The sequence below is a fragment of the Pyrgilauda ruficollis genome, unplaced genomic scaffold, assembly GCF_017590135.1.
Source record: "Pyrgilauda ruficollis isolate IOZ18807 unplaced genomic scaffold, ASM1759013v1 scaffold46, whole genome shotgun sequence".
Taxonomy (NCBI): Eukaryota; Metazoa; Chordata; class Aves; order Passeriformes; family Passeridae; genus Pyrgilauda; species Pyrgilauda ruficollis.
Genome location: NW_024526155.1, coordinates 725993 through 743407, shown reverse-complemented (window position 1 = coordinate 743407; position 17415 = coordinate 725993). Strand labels below are relative to the sequence as shown.

Here is a 17415-nt window from a genome sequence, read left to right as displayed (position 1 = left end):
TGCTGAGCTGTCTGCATTTTAAAAACCAAAAATACCCCAGAACACCCCTCTCAAAAAACCAAAAACATCCCACTATTACATTAGGAGACTTCTTCCTTTTTCTCTTGTGAAGCTGATCCCAGCCTCTGGAGATGGGAGTGTGGTCACACTGCTCCCCTGAGCTGGGACATCCCTCAAGGCTGCAAAGGAAGCTGCAGTTTGAGCTGGTCATAGATTAGACACCAGAGGCTGCACACAGGAGTGGGGCTGTGAGTAGCTGATATCAGCTCATCTCTACAACCCCAGGCCCATTCCAGTCACTTCTGGCACAGCCCAAGTCCAGATCACTGCTTGCATGGCTCCCAGAGGTTGTGATTCCTCTGCAAAGGCTCAGAGAGATCTTAAACAGGGGCAAAGCAAATAAACAGAAACTCTTTGAGCAGCATCTTTGGGCATGAGGGGTGAGGAGATGGAGTCAGGAGGCTGGGATGGTGAGCACAGACACTGCAGACCATGATCTCTGGTGCCTGTCCCCAGCTCGGGGCCCTGCAGAGCAGCGTGGGAGCCTTGCGTGACTTCCCCCAGCTCTTATCTTCACCCTTGCAACTGTTCCCGGCGTGCTGGGTGGGGAAATGCGTGTCAGTACTGTCACTAAGTCTTGCCACCTTCTCTTGGTACAGTTGCTGGTGAGAAGAGGGTGCCAGTGATGCCCGGATCGCCCGTGGAAGTGAAGATACAGTCCAGGTCCTCTCCTCCCAACATGCCGCCACTGCCCCCCGTCAACGCCGGCGGCCCCCGGCCCATGTCCTTCACTCCGACTGCACGTAAGCCCAGTATTGCTGCTTGTCCTGTGACCAGCTCTAGCCAGCAGGGAAGGCTCTGCTCGCTGAACTCGCTGGGATGTCCCAGCCATCAGCCAGGGCACGGCGGGTGATGCTGCCTGGCTGTGCGGGAGGGGGGACCGGGGCTTTCCTGCAGTTCTGTAGTGCATGCAGGACATAAAACAGGCTGTGTAATCCCCCTTTGCCTCCCTGCCTGCTCCTGCCTTGCTCCTGGTGCTGCCTTGAGTCTTTCTCTTGCAGGTGCAGCCTTGATTTTCACCATAAACTCCTTAAGAAATTGAGTCTTTTATCAGGTCAGCTTCAAGCAAGCCAAGAGCTGGGCTTTCCTCTTTATCTTTTGGAGGAGTTAATTCCCACTCTGCTGTATCTCACTTTGCAGGCAGCATTCCTGCAGCTGAGATTAGAAAGTTTTTTCATTTTTTTAATTTCCCAGCCTTGAAAATTCCTTGCTGTCCATCCAGATTCTCTTTTTTCCATCTTCTCTTTATAATCTTTCCTATTAAGCCACAGTCAGTCCTGATCCTGCCCAGCTTTAGCACAGCCTTGCACCCACTTCTCTCTGAGTCTTGCTCAGAGGTGACTCCATGGATGGAAAGGACCTTCAGCCTTTTCTTACAGCATAAAAAAGTCTTTTTTTTTCCTTCTTTAGCCAACATTTAAGCCATTTAATGTCTTTTTAAAAGCATTGTTCCAGAGCAAAGCTGCTTTACTTTGTTGGGCATGGAGTTATCTGACCCCCACACGTGGCATGTACATATTTTCCATGCTCTCCTCTCCCCTTTTCCCTGCACAGAGTGTTCCCTAGCTGGTTCTGCGTTGCTGTGCTGTCCATGACAGTGTCTGGGCTATCTCAGAGTTCCATGCTGGCACTGGGATTCGGAGATATCCAGCCCAGCCTCCTGGAGGACACACTGTGATGTGCTGGCAGCAGCACTAATCACTGGGTTATCCCACCAGACACATTGTCCCCATCTTTATGTGCTCAGGCGTTTTTAATGGCTCTCCTTTTGCTCGGGCAGAAAAAGACCATTAGCAAAGTGACAGAAATTAATTTTTCCAATGAGGATGCTTGGCACGCTGTTAAGGGCCAAGAAGCCTGAATCTGCTGATTGCAGATGACTTAATTGCCTCTTTCCAAGACACATGAGATGTGACCTGTGGTGAAGTTCATTCTTGCTTTTTAATTTCTCAGTTGCACCAGAGGGTCTTGGTCACTCGCTGGGGGTGTGACCTGCCATGGCTTGGGCAGGTGAGGTGGAGCATTTGGAACAAAGCCATGCCTGCCTGTGGATCACTGACAGAGGGTTGGAGAAGCAGGAAAACCTTTGACTGTGTAGGACCTAAGGCAGAATTTAAGAGTAGCCTTAGATGATGACTTTGTTCCCAGGAGTTTCATCATCCTGCTGTCCCCAAACCAGCAATCCCACTGGCTGTGGTACGCTGCCTCGCTTGCTGCAGCGCTGTGCTCTCACCTGGAAGTCGAGGTGCCAGCCCTGCTGTGTGGTCTGTGGTGGAGCAGGTCCTGGTGATGTGCAGGATCAGATAAGTGCCAGCTGCCCTGCGGTGGTGCCGTTGGCAGAGGGTCAGGAGGGCTGAGCCCAAAAACGCAGAGCGCGGTTACGGGGCCGTGTCTAACGGCATCCCCCTGTCCCCCTGCATCCTCTGCTCCCTGCTTGGCAGCCTCTCCCGAGGGTCTCCCACAGCCCCAGGGGTGTCTCACAGCCCCTCTTTCTCCTGAGGTATAAATAGAGCCCATTGCTCTCCCCAGGCTTTCATCTGAAAGAATAAGAGGAAGTGAAATAGAGAAGGGGGAAAGCGCCTCAGTTGTGGCCACCAGAGAGCACAGAGCTGCACAGCCTTTGCTGTTTGAGAGGAGCTTCTCTTGGCAGCTTCACCCTATTTGTAAACCTTTTGTAGTGAAATAAAGGCCTTTATGAGTAATTACCAGAAAGGCCTTGCCTTTCACATGGCTGTGATGTACTCTGTGGAGCTGTACCTGTGGGAACATCCTGACATCCCTGTGGCCGTGCTGCTTTGGGAGCGTGTGTGAAAAACAGGAGTTTTTTAGGTTACTTTGCTCTATAACAAAAGGTATGAGCTCACATTGCCTTTGTACCTCCATTCTCTCAGTGCTGGCCGTCACCTTCATCTCTTCATCTGTCTGTGAGGGCTGTCACCCCTTGGTTAGCAGGAACCACCTTTGTTGGTCTCTGTAGCTTTATCTTTCCTTGCATCTTAACTGACTCTGGTTAAGTTTCCCTCCTGTGCTCACCGCAAAGGTCCAGGTGTGTGGAGCCTTTCCAGCCTCCAACCCTGGCATGCCCCAGAGTGGTTTAACTGTTCAAGTACCTCCTGTCTTCTCTGAAAAACCCCTCCTGGGTTCATCAGGATTTGGTATGATCCTCGTGAAGCTGCAGCAGAAATTTTGGCATCTTTTCTTGCAAGTTTCTGCTCCTCCCATAGGCAAGGGGCAGCTCTGCCAGGTGGTTTCAGGGCTGCTCTGAACACCATCACTTGAAATGGCTTTTATACCTTGTGCCCCCCTTGTCAGCACTTAAATTCATAAGGGATTCAGGGCTGGGTTTTTAAGGATCAGCTATGACTCTATTTCCAGTGATGTGCTTTTCACTCTGAAATTCTGGGTTTATACCAAGCTGGGGCCCCAGTGCACAGCTGCTCATCAGACAGAGCTCGACGTTGCACAACCACAGCATGGGGATGTCAACAATTTATCCTAATCCCTTGCCGAGTTCCCAAACTTCCAGCCCTTCAGTCTGTTTCGACATGCTCACCACTTACAGGAGGCAAAGTTGCAGATGGGGCCAGGTTGGAAAAAACAACTGTGTTTGTGAAACTCCCTGAAAATCCCCAGAGAAGGATGGCAGGCGCAGGGCAGGCTCTGCCAGCCCTCCTCGGGCGAGGTGGAGCCACCTGAGCTGCCCCTCAGCAGCAGCAGCAGCCTCCTGGCTGCAGGATGGATCCACTTCAGCACCAGACCACAGGGATGTGCCCGCCTGGTGCTCAGCATGGCTTCTGTCTCCCCTTTGCAGTGCCCAACGGAATAAACCATTCCCCCCCGACACTGAACGGGGCCCCATCCCCACCCCAGAGGTTCAGCAACGGCCCTTCCTCATCCTCCTCCTCATCACTGACCAACCAGCAGCTCCCAGCCACGTGTGGAGCCCGGCAGCTCAGCAAGCTGAAGCGTTTCCTCACCACTCTGCAGCAGTTTGGGAATGACATCTCACCAGAGATCGGGGAGAAGGTCCGGACCCTCGTTCTGGCACTTGTGGTAAGTCCTGCACCATCCCAGGCTGCTGGCTTTTCCCAGGTCCTGGCACACAGTGTTGTGTGTTTGCATCTTTGCTCAGCAAGACTCTTATGTTTGTGCTTCCTGAGAAAATGAATTATTTAGTTTTTCTTTGCTGTGTTTCAAAAAGCTGTTGGTCCGGTGGCTTAGGCCACGAGATTGTGTGCAGCTGAACTTAAGGAAAGCTGGAAGGAATTGGACAAAGCTTTTCTGGAAATCATAGAATCACAGAATGGTTTATTTGGGACCTGAAAGATCATCTCATTCCTAACCCCTGCCATGAGAACACCCTTCAAACCCAAATGAACAGGTCTTGCTGTAGAATTGTATCCAGTGTTTGCATTTATACAGAATAACTGGGAGAAATGCTGTCCAGTGCATTAGACATGATACTGCACCTGCTTTACAAAGGCATGAAGTGACAGGACAAGAGGGAATGGCTTTAAACTGAAAAAGAGGAGGTTTGGATTGCATATAAGGAAGAAATTCTTCCCTGTGAGGGTGGGCAGGCCCTGGCACAGGGTGCCCACAGAAGCTGTGACTGCCCCTGGATCCCTGGAAATGTCCAAGACCAGGTTGGACAGGGCTTGGAGCACCTGGGGACAGTGGAAGATGTCCCTGTCCATGGCAGGGGTGGAATGAGATGCCTTTAAGGATATTTCCAACCCAAACCATTCTGTGACCTTGGACTGAGGCCCTGGGCAGCTGTGGTCCCGTGGGGCACCCCATGGGGCTCCTGCACTGATCTCTGCTTTTTGGCACATTTTCTTTTGAGGCTCAGCAGGCCCTGAAGGGAGCTAGACTGCAGCAGCCTGGAGCATTTCTGCTTCCAAGGCAAACCTCAGTCTGTCCATGTCCTCTGGGTCACTCCCAGGGCTTAAGCACTGGATGTGAAATGCTGCTGCTGTATTTATGTAGCATACTTAATTCCATGGATGTAGGGCAGTACCTCAGCCTACCCTTTTGGGGAGGGAAGGAGAAGCTGTCCAGGTCCCTTTGGCTGTTGTTCTCACCCCTGATTGTGCTTATTGCTGCAGGGGTGAGTTTTGCATATGCAGATTATCAAATACTGCTGTCCCAGGGATTCCCCAGCCTGAGCAGCCCTGGGGGAGGCAGGGCTGGACCGGGGGGAACCACAGTGAGCAGAAGGCTGCTGAGCCTCCATGGATGGGTTAGATGAGAACTGAAGGAGAGGAAGGTGCGCAGTTCTGAGCAGCTGGGATCAAAGTCTGACTCTCCACAGCCTGCCCCAGCATGCAGCAGATGCCAGCTGGGTCCTGCTGCCCTGGAGTCAGCCTCTGCCTCCCACTCTGGAGGTGGGGGGTGCTCACCCAGGCAGTTCCCACCCCTCTCCTATTGCAGCATTCCTGCTCTGCTGGCCTGAGCCTGGCTGGCTGCATCCAGCAGGATCCAATGCAAACACTGTCAGTCCTGGAGCAGCAGATGCTGTTTCCCTCCCAGTTCTGTTCATTTGGAGCCATTTCCCACATGTCTAAAAATAAGAACAAATTGCCATTTCATTTCTTAATTTCTTTTCTCAGAACTCAACGGTGACAATCGAGGAATTTCACTGCAAGCTGCAAGAGGCGACCAACTTCCCCCTGCGGCCGTTTGTGATCCCCTTCCTGAAGGTGACAGGGAGCTGCTGGGGCTTGCTGCCACTCCGTGTGCCTGCCTGTGCCTCTTGGCACTGTGACATTGCTGGGAGAGCTCTCCTTGCAAGCACCACAGCAATTCTGCTGGAGCCCAGGACAGACTGCACAGAGCGTAGCGCTGGCCGTGTGGGACTGGCTGGCGTTGTGCTGTGTGCCACATATGTCTGCTTGTGTGCTGGAGATAAAGGAGGCAAACCAAGCTCCATGTGGCAGCTTCTGAGCCTGTAATCTTATTTGCAAATGTTCAGATCTAGAATGTTTGAAGTGCTGGCACACAGAGTCTGTCTGGGATGGTTAAATCACAGAATCACAGGATGGTTTGGGTTGGAAGGGACCTTAAAGCTCATCTCATTTCAGCCCCCTGCCATGGACAGGGACACCTTCCATTAGACCTGGTTGGTCCAAGCCCTGTCCAGCCTTGCCTTGAGCACTTCCAGGGATGGGGATTCCACAGCATCTCTGGGTAACTAGATGCTGGAAGCACACAGTGCTTTCTGTAACACCTGGATTTTGGGTCCACCAACATCAGGCTCCTGGGAAAACACAGGTAAATCTGACAGTGCAGACACCAGGAGCTGGGGGACCCTGAGTGGGGGTCATGGGTCACAGGTGTTACTGCTCTGAGCTAGTAATGAAAACCAAACCTTCTGGAACAGCTGGAAACCCCTGCCCTGCTGTAATCCAACCCTGTGCTTGTTTTCCAGGCCAACCTGCCTCTGCTGCAGCGGGAGCTGCTGCACTGTGCCCGTGCTGCCAAGCAAACGCCCTCCCAGTACCTGGCACAGCACGAGCACATCCTGCTCAACACCAACACCACGTCTCCTGCCGACTCCTCCGAGCTGCTCATCGAGGTCAATGGCAATGGCAAGAGGCACAGTCCAGACAGGTGAAACACAGCTTTTGTCACTCTGCTCAGTTGTTGAAGTTGTGATTTTTGTTTTATGTTTGCTGCTGGCAAAGCTTTAAGCGGCATTCTTGATCTTATCAGTCTCAACAACAATTGTGGCTGTTCTAAGACTCCAATGACTGCTCCTACTGCACTATGAATTCAGGTTGTGTTCCTCTTTCAGGCAGGGTGTGTCCCAGAGGGACTTTTGGGTAGCACTGAAAAGCCCGAGCCAGAGAGCTGAGCAGTTTCCCACCCCCAAGGCAATGAGCGGAGGCACTGGCAGGGCTGGGAAGGATGCGCTTCATTTTCACCACGTTTTATTCCAAGATAAAAGTTGTTATGCAATTATGTGGAGCATGCCTCAAATTTATAAAAACTGTGAAATTTTAATTTGGTCATGCTCAGAGAGATGAATCACAACACTCAGGCATCCTGAACCCTTTTCTTTGACGGGGTCGCTTTGTGCATCGCCTCACAAATTGAGTGCATTTGTTTGAGCTCTCTGCATTTACCCCGTGGTAGAATCCTTGCTGCCCAAACCCTGCTGATTCCAAATCTGCATCTTTCTGAGCACATGTATGGGATGCTAAGGAATGGCTGTCTCTGCTGGTGTGATTGCAGGAGGGAAGACAGCAGCTTTGAGAGGGAGCCGCTGCCAACAGAGCCTCCGGCCAAGAGAGTTTGCACCATCAGCCCCGCGCCCCGGCACAGCCCTGCCCTCACCATCCCCCTGATGAACCCCAGCGGGCAGTTCCACCCCACCCCACCACCCCTCCAGCACTACACCTTGGAAGATATTGCCACCTCCCACCTCTACAGGGACCCCAGCAAGATGTTGGAGCACAGAGAGATCCGGGACAGGCACAGCGGGCTTGGTGAGAGCCTGGAGGGTTCCTGGTTGAGCTTTGGTGTTGGTCTCTGCTTGGCCACTTGTACCCAAAGATGGTTGATGCTGGGCATGTCCTCACAGCTGAGTCTTTGCAGGGAGTTCAGAGGAAACAGCTCCCCATGGGAAGTGACAAACGGGAGGATTGAGAGTTCGTATTTCCCTGTATGAAGGCTGGAGTCATTGAGGGTGAGGAGGAAGGACTTACGTGTGAGTTGAGTGTTGCCAACCCAGCAGGCAGGAAGAGAGGGCAGGGAAATAGAAATTAACTTTTCCAAGATCTCCCTAAGCAGGAGAGTAGAGATTGACCCCCTGCCCTGTTTCTGCAAGGGATGTGTGGGAGGTGCATGATGTTTTTCCAACACAACAGCCTGAATCACAGGCTCTGAGCTGCTGTGGATTTATAACAGGAGAATCAGCTCCACAAGCAGGTCAGAGCTGGAGCCACAAATGGATTGTAGCACTTCCCAGACAGTGAAGCAGACAGGGATAAAAAAGCACCAGCACAGAATTACCCCTGTAGAGCTGCCACCTGGAGATGTGTTTTAAAATCCCAGCTATGTGGAGCTGGAAGTAGAGCTCTTTATTCTTGCTTTGGGGCCACTTCTCTCTCCACTGGTCCATCTAATCCCTCTGTGGCTGTGTTTTGTTGCAGGGTTGAATGGAGGTTACCAGGATGAGCTGGTGGATCACCGCCTGACAGAGAGGGAGTGGGCGGATGAGTGGAAGCATCTCGATCACGTAAGGAACTGCAGGGGCTGTGGGAAGCTCTGTGGGAAGCAGCAACCCAGTGTTCCACCTGCTCCAGTTGGTGATTTCCTTGTTGATACCATATCCAGGCTCTCCTGGTGGCTGGTGGAGGAACAATCCACCACAAGGAGGTGGATGGTGGGGAGGGCTGAGAGGAGCTGTAGCACTTTCCTGGCAGGTTTCCTCTGCCCATGGTCAGTGGTAACTAAAATTGGTGTGGATGAAGTGTCTGGAGCTGGGGAACTTCTCCTGCAAAAATGCTTCTCCTCCATGGCCAGGTGCTGCCATGGCTGGCTGAACAACCAAACTCAGCTTTATCCCCACTGGGATCTTTTCTGCCCTAGCCCTGGACAGCACAAGTGCACAGATGCACTAAGCGCAGTCAGGATATGGACTTACAAAATGAGTAAACCTATCATTACTGTATTTTAATACTTTTTTCCCCTGAGGTGCCAGCGTTTTATGGACCAAAAAAGGCACCAACAGCAAGATCTGGTGCTTCTGGCAGATTTTATGCTGAGGTTTTTCCTTCTGAGCAAGGCAGCTCCTCCAGGCACCTCACAGCTGCTTCCGTCAAAGAGATGGGATTAAAATTCAGCTTTGATCATAAATGCAGAGAGACCTCACGGTTTAAAGCTAATGGGTTTTTTGAGGGGATGGTGTTGGGGTGGAGCAAAGGCCCTGTAGCTGAATATTTGGAGTTGGACTGTGACTCTGGAGCACTGACCCCAGGATTGTTACCACCCCTAATCCTGTGGGGAGTGGTGGGGTGCTCACTTGTAGGAGCACGGCCTGGAGTTGTTGAGCTACCTCTTGTGGTGACCCTGCCTAGTGCTGTCTCCTTGGGCACAGCACCATCCCAAACCCTGGGAAACCACCCTGCTCTTGTCTCATCTGCTTGGGATGAGATTTCACCTCTAGGGTGAAACCCAAGATGACTGAGACCCTTTCCCCCGCAGGCCCTGAACTGCATCATGGAGATGGTGGAGAAGACGCGGCGCTCCATGGCGGTGCTGCGGCGCTGCCAGGAGGCCGACAGGGAGGAGCTCAACTACTGGAAGCGGCGCTGCTCCGAGACGGCCGAGCCGCGCAAGGCGGGCACCGAGCTGCTCAGCCGCCAGCACAGCCCCGCCAGCGCCGACTCCGCGGGCAGCGGACAGCGGGGCAGGGAGGGAGGGAGGGAGGGACCTTCGCGCCACTCGCGGCATGAGTTTGGTTAAGCACTGCTGTGGATGTGACAGCCTGTGGCATTCACGTTCTCTGGAAAAATCCCTTTGCCCAGGATTTTTCTCCTGGGAAGCTGAGAAGCCTCAGAGAAAAGGAAAACAATTCTTATCTCATTTGCTTCTCCTGTGTTGTGCTCATGTGGAATGTGTTTGGAGATTGTTTACCCACAGGTGATTGTTTCACTGGGTTCTGCTGTGAGTTGTTTTCACTCTTTGGCCAATCAGGGCCAAGCTGTGTCGGGACTCTGGAGAGAGTCACCAGTTTTCATTATTATCTTTTTAGCCTTCTGTAAGTATCCTTTCTGTATTCTTTAGTATAGTATTCTTTAATATAATATAGTATCATAAAATAATAAATTAGCCTTCTGAGAACATGGAGTCAGATTTATCATTTTTGCCTTCATCAGGACACTTCCCAGCAAATACAATAACAGCCTGGTCAGAGAGAGAGAAAGCTGGATAAGTTTTCTCATGAATTGGTCAGGGAAGCTGTAGGGAGCTGGAGGGAAATAATGATAGTCAAATATTAAAACAATCTGCAGGTGGTGTTTTTTAACAAGTTGTTTTGCTGTTTTTCTCATAAGGTTGTTTACAAATGAGTGTCTTGTTAATTAGGCAATCGTGTGAAATGTATTGATTAAATCACCAGTCAGGTGCACCTCTAGCGAACTAAGGTATAAAAAGCAGAGGATCAAATAAACAGGGCTTTTGCCTTCCAAAAAACAAAAAAAAAACCCTAAAAAAATCCCAAAACAAGCAAACAAAAAACAACAGGCTGTCACATCCACACAGTGCTTAAGTATTTTCTCAAGGATTTGAAGAGAGGTGACACAGGAAGCAGTTTTTGTCAGTGTCTAAAGGCACTTTTGCTCATGCTTTCCTTGTCGCTGCTGGCCAAAGTTGGTCCAAAGCTGGGGGTGAAAAGGAGGGAAGAGGTGTTATTCTCCACCACTCTCCCCCTTCCAGTCCCTCTTGCCTGAAGGATTTTAAATGTCAAGGTCTATTTATTCTAAAAATACCAAAGGCTTTTGTAAGTGTAATAGCTACCTGTGTTACTAATTCTATTTTTGTATCATGAGTCAACTTTATCAAAGCTGACTGGTTTCCCCATCCAGTATGCAGGGGTTTGACCCTATAGAAAAAATAAGTCTAAAATGCTGATTTATTTCAGTGTAATTCTGATTTCCATCCAAACAAACCCACTGCAATTCAAGTTCTGGGGAAAAAAACCTCTGATTATTCAGTAATAAAGATGGATTTCTTCCAGCAAGAATAAATATCAATTTGATTTATATTCTACTTGTTTGTATACAAAATATAGAGTGAATCCTCCTGCAAGGAATCCAAGTGCCCCTGGCTCCAGTTGCCACCAAGCCTGAGGAGCAGTGGGTGTATGTGACAGCCTGGGGGGCACAGGCAGCTCTTAGCCCTTCTATATTTAAGTATATCATGACTAATACACTTCCAGCCCCATGTTGTTAAAGACGATATAATTAAAATTTTTTATGTAAATTTGGAAAGCTGTTGCTTTCTCCCCTTGTGGGACCTAGGGATAATTTTCAAACTCTATTGCTCTTGTGAGAAGGTTCAGTTAAGCATCAAGCAGCATCTCCAGGTGTTTTGGAGGACAGTTTTTCCATCAGTTCAAGCCTTTGAATTGCCCTGGGATTGGGAAGTGCTGTGCTTAATGTAAACTGCTGGTAGGCAGATTGATGCTCACAGCCTCTGGACAGTGCAGAAGTTGGATAACATACATTTGTAAGCATTGCCTGTTGTTTTAGAGTACCAGGAGATAGGTTATACAGTGTCATAAATTATGCAAGGTGCTAATTAAATGTTGCAATTTATCATCTGGGTGTTTGGGGAGTGCCTTTAACCGTAGGAATGCTCTGCTTGGAGCTGGAGTTTTAGCTGGTCAATCCTTCCCTGCCCCGTGATGTCCTGAGCTACCCCTGGGCATGTGAGCAGCAGCTGGGTGGGATGAGGCTTTGCCAACCTTTCCCTGTGTCCCTTCTTCCAGCAGATTCCCTGCGGGAGTTCAGCAGCAGGTCGGGGACGGGCTACGTCACGGAGGAGATTTGGAAAAAAGCCGGTGAGTGCTGGCGGTGACCGCGGCCGGGATCCTGCCACATCAGGGCTAAACACAAAGCACACATGCTGCGGGTTTGCTGTGCAGAAACAGCAGGAGCCCAGCTGCAGCAATGCCCCAGGATGTGCACATCTGGCTGCCATCATCCCCACCCTGGCTTTCCCACAGGGCTCTGCTCCTCTGTGATGCCACGGGGATCCCGTGGCGCTGAGCCTGGCCTCACCGCTCGTTGGATGCTGGTGCTGGGAACACACAGCTGGGGCTGTGTTTCTCTGGGAGGCTCCCCTCACTCCCAGGGTGGGTGGGTGAGGCTGCTCTTTCCTTCCAGAAGAAGCTGTGAACGAGGTGAAGCGGCAGGCCATGTCGGAGGTGCAGAAGGCGGTGGCCGAGGCGGAGCAGAAGGCGTTCGAGATGATCGCGTCGGAGCGGGCGCGCATGGAGCAGACCATCGCCGACGCCAAGCGCCAGGCCACCGAGGATGCCTTCCTGGTCATCAACGAGCAGGAGGAGTCCACTGAGGTGAGGTGCCAGGGGACAGCCTGGCAAGGGCTTGCCAAGGCTGCAGAGTCTCCAGGTCAAACCTGCAGGTCCCCCACCCCTTTTCACAGAATCGTAGATCACACAATGGGTTGGGTTGGAAGAGATCTCAAAGATCATCTCATTCCAAGCCCCTGCCATGAGCAGGGGCATCTGCCACTAGACCAGGAGGCTTCAAACTCCATCCTGTTTTCAATACCTTTTGGTATTGGTATATTGATTAGTATATTGATTGGTCTTTCTCCAATCAATAACTAAAGCAGTGCACCAATATCATCCAAAATCCTTTTTAGCTTTTGCTGGCAGGGATTCAGCCTGAGCAATGTCTGTGGACACGTGTGTGTGCAGCCACTGGGTTCCCTGAGCTGGACTCAGTGTAATGACCAGGGATTTTGTGGGATTGAAAGAGGTGTAGAAGCAAAGAGAAAAGGATGCTGGTGCATGCAGCAGTTTAGCTCAGAAATTATGGTGGGGTACTTGATCTTTGCAGGAAAGAAATTGCTGTTTGTGGGCTTGAAAATAGGGCAGGGCAGAAGCTGGGCTGAAGGAAAGGCTGTTGCACATTCCTGGTGGTCTGTACCACACTTGCATGTTGGATAACAAGGGATGGATCTTGGTTTGTCATAGCCAGTGCCATGTGCTGAATGGGTGCCTCAGAGAATCTCTTTCTACTCTTCAGTCATCAGTCACCCTCGCTGTTGCTTAACAGGAAGTTCACTTGGTAGAGCTTTTGAGATTTTGGGCAAGGGGAATCACATGGCTCATTCCTGCACTACCACATACCATCCGTGTAGGCTTTGCTCCCTATTTTCTCTACATGTACAAGAGCAGAGGGTTTCTGTCTGCTGAGCAGAAATCTGATGGGACTGTGCTGTTCATGTCTGCTGGGATGTGGGGGTAGCACATCCATCCCCTCCTCCTGGTGGGTTTCACCTCAGCTGGGGCTCGAGAAGTGTAGCCAGAACCCTGGAATTTCTAGGTGTCATTCCAGAGAATGATGTCCATACTGCAATTCCCAGTGAAATTGCTGAGGGTTGAACGCACCAGTCGCATGATGGGAGTGGGTGGAACTGCTCAGGAAGCCATGGAAGGAATGAAGCAAGTAGTGATTGCTCCATAGGGGAATAGCAGAGGAGTGTCCTCCTCCTCCAGCTGTGCTGAGGAGCAGGCTGGGACCTCAGGAGCTGCTGAGCACCCCAGTGCAAGCCCTAGAGCCCTTGTCTAAAAGCTGTCCTGTGTTCTGGCACATCTTGTAACCTTTTCAACACAGTTGAAAAACACTTGAAGTGTAAACAGCTGCAAAGCAGTGACCCAGTTTTCCATGAACTACTACAGCATTTGGTAGGGGCTTTTTGGTCCCAAGTCCTGCTTCTTCTGGAAGGTGGAGGACTTTGGGGACACAGAGGCTCTGGAGCAGCTCACTCCAAAGTGAACCGCTCAGGTGCTTCACTGCCAGCCCATAAAACATCACCATGAGCTGGTGGCTCTGGCGCTGAGCCTGGCAGTGGGAATCTCCCAGCCCTTCCCCACGGCAGGGCTGCCTGGTGGAGCCCAGCACCTCCCAGCAGCCCCCTCCCACAGCTCTTTGATGGTGGTCGCAGCAGCCGTGTCCCCACAAAGGCCAGCTCTGACAGAAGCTGCGTTCCCACAGCTGAGCTTCCCTCCTCAGTGCGTGTTTGCTACGCCCTGGCCCAGCTGCAGGAAAGCTGCTCCCCCGTTCCTCCCCTCCCCAGAGCAGCTGCAGCCCTCGCTCCGGGCTGGCCCCTTGCCCCGCGCTCCCAGGGAAGCGGTGGCACGCGGGAGCCACCAGCTGACACCTCTCCCGACGGCCAGAGGGGCCTTGCTCCGCTTCCACGTTGAAGCTCAGGCTCTGGCAGTGCTTCCACCTGGCTGGGAGGCTTTCAAAAGAGCAATTGCTTTTCCAAATTGGCCTGTTCCAGCCTCTTGTGCAGCGAGGCAGGGTGCGGAGCAAATGGTGCCTGTGCAGCGCGCCGTGATCCCCGCGGAGAGAGAGCGCTTGGCTGGGAGCAAGACCAAAATAGAGCTGCTTAAAACAGGAAATAAAAAGGCCCAATAGCAGCATCTGCAGCGTGTTTTTCAGTCCATGCCTGCTGTTTCCTCTCTGCATTCGGGTGGGTCTAGGGGAGAGGATGTGCCTGGAGCAGTGTGACAGCAGCTGTGGGCAAACAGCAGTGGGGGTTAGAACCGTTGGCAAAGAGCTGGGAAATAGCAGGAATTAATGGATTGCTCATTTTCACATTCTCAAATCCGGGCCAGAGGGGATGAACAGTCCCCTCTAGAGCTGAGTCAGCACCATCCTGCAGCTCCCAGGGAAACTAAACTGTGTCCACTTCTGGCCCCTCAGTTTAGGAAGGATGTTGAGATGCTTGAGCACTGGACATGGCACTTGGTGCTACAGTCTAGTTGGGGTGTTAGCACAGAGGTTGGACTCGATGATCGTGGAGGTCTCTTCCAACCTCATGGTTCTGTGATTCTGTGACCCCCTTTCAAGCACAGTGTCTTTGGTCTTGCAGAGCTGCTGGAACTGCGGCCGCAAGGCCAGCGAGACGTGCAGCGGCTGCAACATCGCCCGGTACTGCGGCTCCTTCTGCCAGCACAAGGACTGGGAGAGGCACCACCGCATCTGTGGGCAGGGCCTGCACGGCCAGAGCAAGCCCCTGGCCCTGCCCACGGGCCGGGTGGCAGCGGCAGCCAAGAGCCTCGATGGCATCCCCAGCCCAGCCCTGGAGAAGACCTCGGCCACCACCTCGCGCTCCTCCACGCCAGCGTCTGTGACAGCCATAGACACGAACGGACTCTAGGAGGGAGGCCTGGCTTCACTCCACTGGATGAGTTCCTGGGGTTTTGAAGCTGAAAAACCCCCTGCAGCAACTGTTATCACTTGACATATTTGACACATCGGAGCGCCGACCCTCCGGCTTTGCCCTCTCATCCTGCCTTTTCCTTTGTGGCTCTTGGACTGGGGTGAGCCTCGCCTGCAGCATCTCCTTGCTCCTCTCTGGGGGACACCAGAGCAGTGTCAGGACCTGGGGAACACTGGGCACATGCTTGAGGGACCTGGACTTGGGGGAGAGTGCTGGCACACGCCGGAGATGCTGATAGTGTGGTGCCCTGTCCTTGTGGCATGCTCAGACTCGCTTCCCAAGGTGTCAGAGCCACCACTGCCTCCTTGTGCCACCTTTCCTCCATAATATCCGTGTTTTTTCCCTGCTCCCAGGCAGCTGGCCTGCTCTCAGGTGGCTGTGTGGGCCGGTTGTTGCTGTGAACAGACCAGAGCCAGTTTCCCAGCGGGAGCATCTCATCCTCTGTGCAATGGCAAAAGCTGAGCCCACTTCTCCTGCCTCCAGGCTGGCAGCTGAGGGTTGCAGAGAGGGAGGAGGGGATTTGTCTGCTCTAAAACAAGAGGCAGTGGCAGGGAGGTACTGCTGGATGGCCCGGGTTTCATCCTGGTCTGTGGTGAGACAGACAGTTGGGTGTTTCCTGGGTGGGGCCTCTGCTGGGGGAACACGTGCACAGCAGATCTGGGCTGGGTGCAGGTGCCCTTTCCACCTGGGGGCCCTTGTTTTGTTTTTTCACTGCCTGGAAGCTGCTGGTTTGTGAGTTCCTGCTGTTGTTTTTGAGCCCAGGGAGCCTCACTGGTGCGAGAGGTTGTTTACAGCCTGTGCTCTCCACTCACACTGGTAAAAGAAAGGCAGGACTGGGTATCTATCCTTTGTGGATTTTTATCCCCTGCTCCAGGGGATTCCTGCAGTGCTGCATCCAGAGATGCCCAGGGATGTGCATCCACCTTCAGAGATTGTCCTGAAACCCCAGGATCAGAGGATCCCAAAACCAGAGGATCACAAGGTCCCTGGGGAAGGGGGCCAGCCTGGGGAGCTCTGTCCATCACAGAGTCCCTGCTGTGGGGTGGAAAAAGGGACGGGGGGGACCCAGGGCAGTGCAGGCTGTGACAGCACAGCCCTGCAGCAGGGCTGGCCAGGAGTGTCACACAGGGTGGCAGTGGCACAGCCCGTGGCAGGGAGGGGACGTGCCCTCCAGGAGCTGCTCCCAACTCCCACAGGGGCTCTAGAAATCCTTCTCTTCAGCAGAGCCGTGTTTGGGACTGTGTGTGTGCCACTGCTGGGCTGGAGCCCAATGAGGCAAGTAATTCCCAATTCATTTTTGATCGCTTTTTCAATTGGAGGGCGACAATGGAGCTGTAATGAGTTGTCATGAGGGTGAGCAGGGAACCTGCTGCTCCAGCCCTGGCCCCTTGGGAAGCTGCTCTTGTGGGATGGAGCTGGTCTGCAAGGTTTTGTTAAAAAGCCACAAGGTCTCCTGGTGTTGAGGTGAATCCCACAGCTCCAGTGGCCCTGGGCATGTCTCTCCTCTGTCCCCAGGAGTTGATGCTGGAGCACACTGGCATTGAGGCAGCTCCCAGTGGGGTGGCACTGGAGCCACCCTGACCTGCAGCAGCCCATCCTAGGGCTGTCAGGAAGGGACTTCCTGCCCTAAGGGACACTTGTGGAACAGCCTCAGGTCAGTCCCACGTGGCTGTGGTGTCCTCTCCTCACCTGCAGCCCCAGCCTCACGCTGTGGGTGTGTGGTGGCAATGCCAGGCTGGGCTGGGGAGGGGGAGCAGGGCAGGGCTGGAAGGAGCTGCTTGTAAATAGATTGTCTTCCATAATTCTCATGCAACGTTGATGGCTGTGTATTAAAATTAACCCCAGTGTAAATGAATGAAATACTAACAGTCACGATTAGAATGATTGCTTCTTTTCTTTTTTGTTGTTTTTTTAAAAGATGGAATGATAAATGTGAACTTGGGGTGTGGGAAGACATTGGGTTAAGGTTTCTATTTTTTTTTTTTTGACATTTAATTCTGTAATAGAAATTTGTTACTTCATTCCTGTGCATAACTTATTTAATGTCCTGTATAAAGGAACCCAAACTGTTACAGATGTATTTAGTTTGTTCTACTCAAAAGTAGTCAATAAAAAGACTATATTCATCCTCCAGCTCCCTTCTCTCTGGGAAGGGGCAGAGGTTTTCAGCAGTGCTCAGGCAGCTCTTGGGGTTTTTGGGGAACGCTGCCACACCTTGGCCTTGGCCAGGGGACTTCTAGGGACAAAAATTGCCTCCCCTGTGGTGGTGATGCTGTGGGCAAAGCCTGGGAGTCAGTGCAGGCAGAGCTGGAGTTCAGCCCTATCCTCAGTGATTTCTTTAGCTCAGTGTATTGCTTTCTGAGGTTT

General features: G+C 52.2%; 1 protein-coding gene across 1 annotated transcript in view; it reads left to right on the top strand.

Annotated features, from left to right (window-relative positions):
• The window catches only part of CBFA2T2 (CBFA2/RUNX1 partner transcriptional co-repressor 2), a 58977-nt gene extending 41803 nt beyond the window's left edge, over positions 1-17174 (top strand). Inside the window, exons 2-11 of the mRNA XM_041478708.1 lie at positions 660-803; positions 3872-4113; positions 5673-5762; positions 6491-6672; positions 7297-7550; positions 8217-8302; positions 9271-9466; positions 11558-11629; positions 11955-12145; positions 14698-17174. Of these exons, the coding sequence (XP_041334642.1) occupies positions 660-803; positions 3872-4113; positions 5673-5762; positions 6491-6672; positions 7297-7550; positions 8217-8302; positions 9271-9466; positions 11558-11629; positions 11955-12145; positions 14698-14985 (1745 nt within the window). The 3' untranslated portion in view covers positions 14986-17174. The remainder of the gene's footprint in view (positions 1-659; positions 804-3871; positions 4114-5672; positions 5763-6490; positions 6673-7296; positions 7551-8216; positions 8303-9270; positions 9467-11557; positions 11630-11954; positions 12146-14697) is intronic.
• Positions 17175-17415: the final 241 nt, after the last annotated feature.